This window comes from Limulus polyphemus, unplaced genomic scaffold (assembly GCF_000517525.1).
Source record: "Limulus polyphemus unplaced genomic scaffold, Limulus_polyphemus-2.1.2 Scaffold6141, whole genome shotgun sequence".
NCBI classification, from domain to species: Eukaryota; Metazoa; Arthropoda; class Merostomata; order Xiphosura; family Limulidae; genus Limulus; species Limulus polyphemus.
This window is the reverse complement of record NW_013671751.1, coordinates 28,953-31,164: the sequence shown is the minus strand read 5'-3', so window position 1 is coordinate 31,164 and position 2,212 is coordinate 28,953. Positions and strand designations below refer to the sequence as shown.

Below are 2,212 nucleotides of genomic sequence, written 5' to 3'. Positions count from 1 at the left end.
AGTATTTTACTCTACACTTGTAAAAAGCTCAGTATTTTACTCTACACTTGTAATAAGCTCAGTATTTTACTCTACACTTGTAATAAGCTCAGTATTTTACTCTACACTTGTAATAAGCTCAGTATTTTACTCTACACTTGTAATATGATCAGTATTTTACTCTACACTTTATAAAGCTCAGTATTTTACTCTACACTTGTAATAAGCTCAGTATTTTACACTACACTTTATAAAGCTCAGTATTTTACTCTACACTTTATAAAGCTCAGTATTTTGTAAAATACTGAGCTTTATAAAGTGTAGAGTACTACACTTTATAAAGCTCAGTATTTTACTCTACACTTTATAAAGCTCAGTATTTTACTCTACACTTTATAAAGCTCAGTATTTTACTCTACACTTTATAAAGCTCAGGATTTTACTCTACACTTGTAATAAGCTCAGTATTTTACTCTACACTTGTAATAAGCATCCTTGTGACTTGGTTAAACCTGAACATACTGTACTTTCATCACATCCTTGTGACTTGATCAAACCTGAACATACTGTACTTTCATCACATCCTTGTGACTTGGTCAAACCTGAACATACTGTACTTTCATCACATCCTTGTGACTTGGTCAAACCTGAACATACTGTACTTTCATCACATCCTTGTGACTAGGTCAAACCTGACCATACTGTACTTTCATCACATCCTTCCTTCCTATAATCTTAAAACAATTCTTGCTGTTACTCAAAATTAGTAGTCAGAACATGGGTGATTGAGAGTTTTACTAGATTAATTTCCAGCCAACAAAAATAGTTTCTTGCTCAACCTTCACTCAAAACTCTGACATTTTGGATTACATTTACAGAAACATCTGATCAGAAATGACCCACAATTACAGGGTCACAATCTGAAAATGTGAATTCCCAACAATAACAAAGTAATCAAAACCTCACTTACTCAGCTCAGCAGGACATTCTGGAGGGAAAGAGTTACAGGTCGGCGTGAGGCACAGAGAACCAAAAGTCATCTCGTACACAAGGTGACCAAAAGAATATGTGTCCACATTCTGCAAAGTCTTGAAGTAAAGGAAACATAATAAAAAAATTAAAATAGTCAACACATAAAGATGTGGTAAGTTTAGGTTTAGTCCTACTGCTTCATAGTTCCATAGTCCAGCCATACTGGCCATCTATATGTGTAGGAAATGACAAGCACATTTATACAGTGACTCATTAGAATTAGGATAAAAAGAGTCATACAATGATTCAACCATAATTGAAGGATATGGTGATAATCTAGTCTTACCTGGACCTTTCGTAATTGTATAAACTGTGGTCGAAAGTAAGCTGGCAAACCTAGTAGCTGGTTTTCTACTTCCAACAACCTGCATGTCTCTTTTTCTACGATGATATTTCCAGAATGTAAATGGCCTGTAAAACACATATCATTACATCATTCATGCTCTTCATGTTTCTGTAAAAAATAAATCATTACATCATGCATGCTCTTCATGTTTTTGTACCAAATAAATCATTACATTATTCATGCTCTTCATGTTTTTGTACAAAATAAATCATTACATCATTCATGCTCTTCATGTTTCTGTAAAAAATAAATCATTACATCATGCATGCTCTTCATGTTTTTGTACGAAATAAATCATTACATCATTCATGCTCTTCATGTTTTTGTACAAAATAAATCATTACATTATTCATGCTCTTCATGTTTCTGTAAAAAACACATCATTACATCATTCATGCTCTTCATGTTTCTGTAAAAAATAAATCATTACATCATTCATGCTCTTCATGTTTTTGTACGAAATAAATCATTACATTATTCATGCTCTTCATGTTTCTGTAAAAAACATATCATTACATTATTCATGCTCTTCATGTTTTTGTACAAAATAAATCATTACATCATTCATGCTCTTCATGTTTTTGTACAAAATAAATTATTACATCATGCATGTTCTTCATGTTTTTGTACAAAATAAATCATTACATCATTCATGCTCTTCATGTTTTTGTACAAAATAAATCATTACATCATTCATGCTCTTCATGTTTCTGTAAAAAATATATCATTACATCATTCATGCTCTTCATGTTTCTGTACAAAATATGTCATTACATCATTCATGCTCTTCATGTTTCTGTAAAAAAACTATCATTACATCATTCATACTCATGTTTCTGTAAAAAAATATGTCAT

The 2,212-nt window shown here is 31.5% G+C and overlaps 1 protein-coding gene across 1 annotated transcript in view; it reads right to left on the bottom strand.

Moving 5' to 3' along the window:
* The window catches only part of LOC106473396 (PX domain-containing protein kinase-like protein), a 35,437-nt gene that overhangs the window by 15,864 nt on the left and 17,361 nt on the right, over positions 1–2,212 (bottom strand). Inside the window, exons 9-10 of the mRNA XM_022401852.1 lie at positions 1,298–1,422; positions 950–1,067 (exon numbers count right to left, since the gene is read on the bottom strand). Coding sequence (XP_022257560.1) covers positions 950–1,067; positions 1,298–1,422 — 243 coding nt within the window. The remainder of the gene's footprint in view (positions 1–949; positions 1,068–1,297; positions 1,423–2,212) is intronic.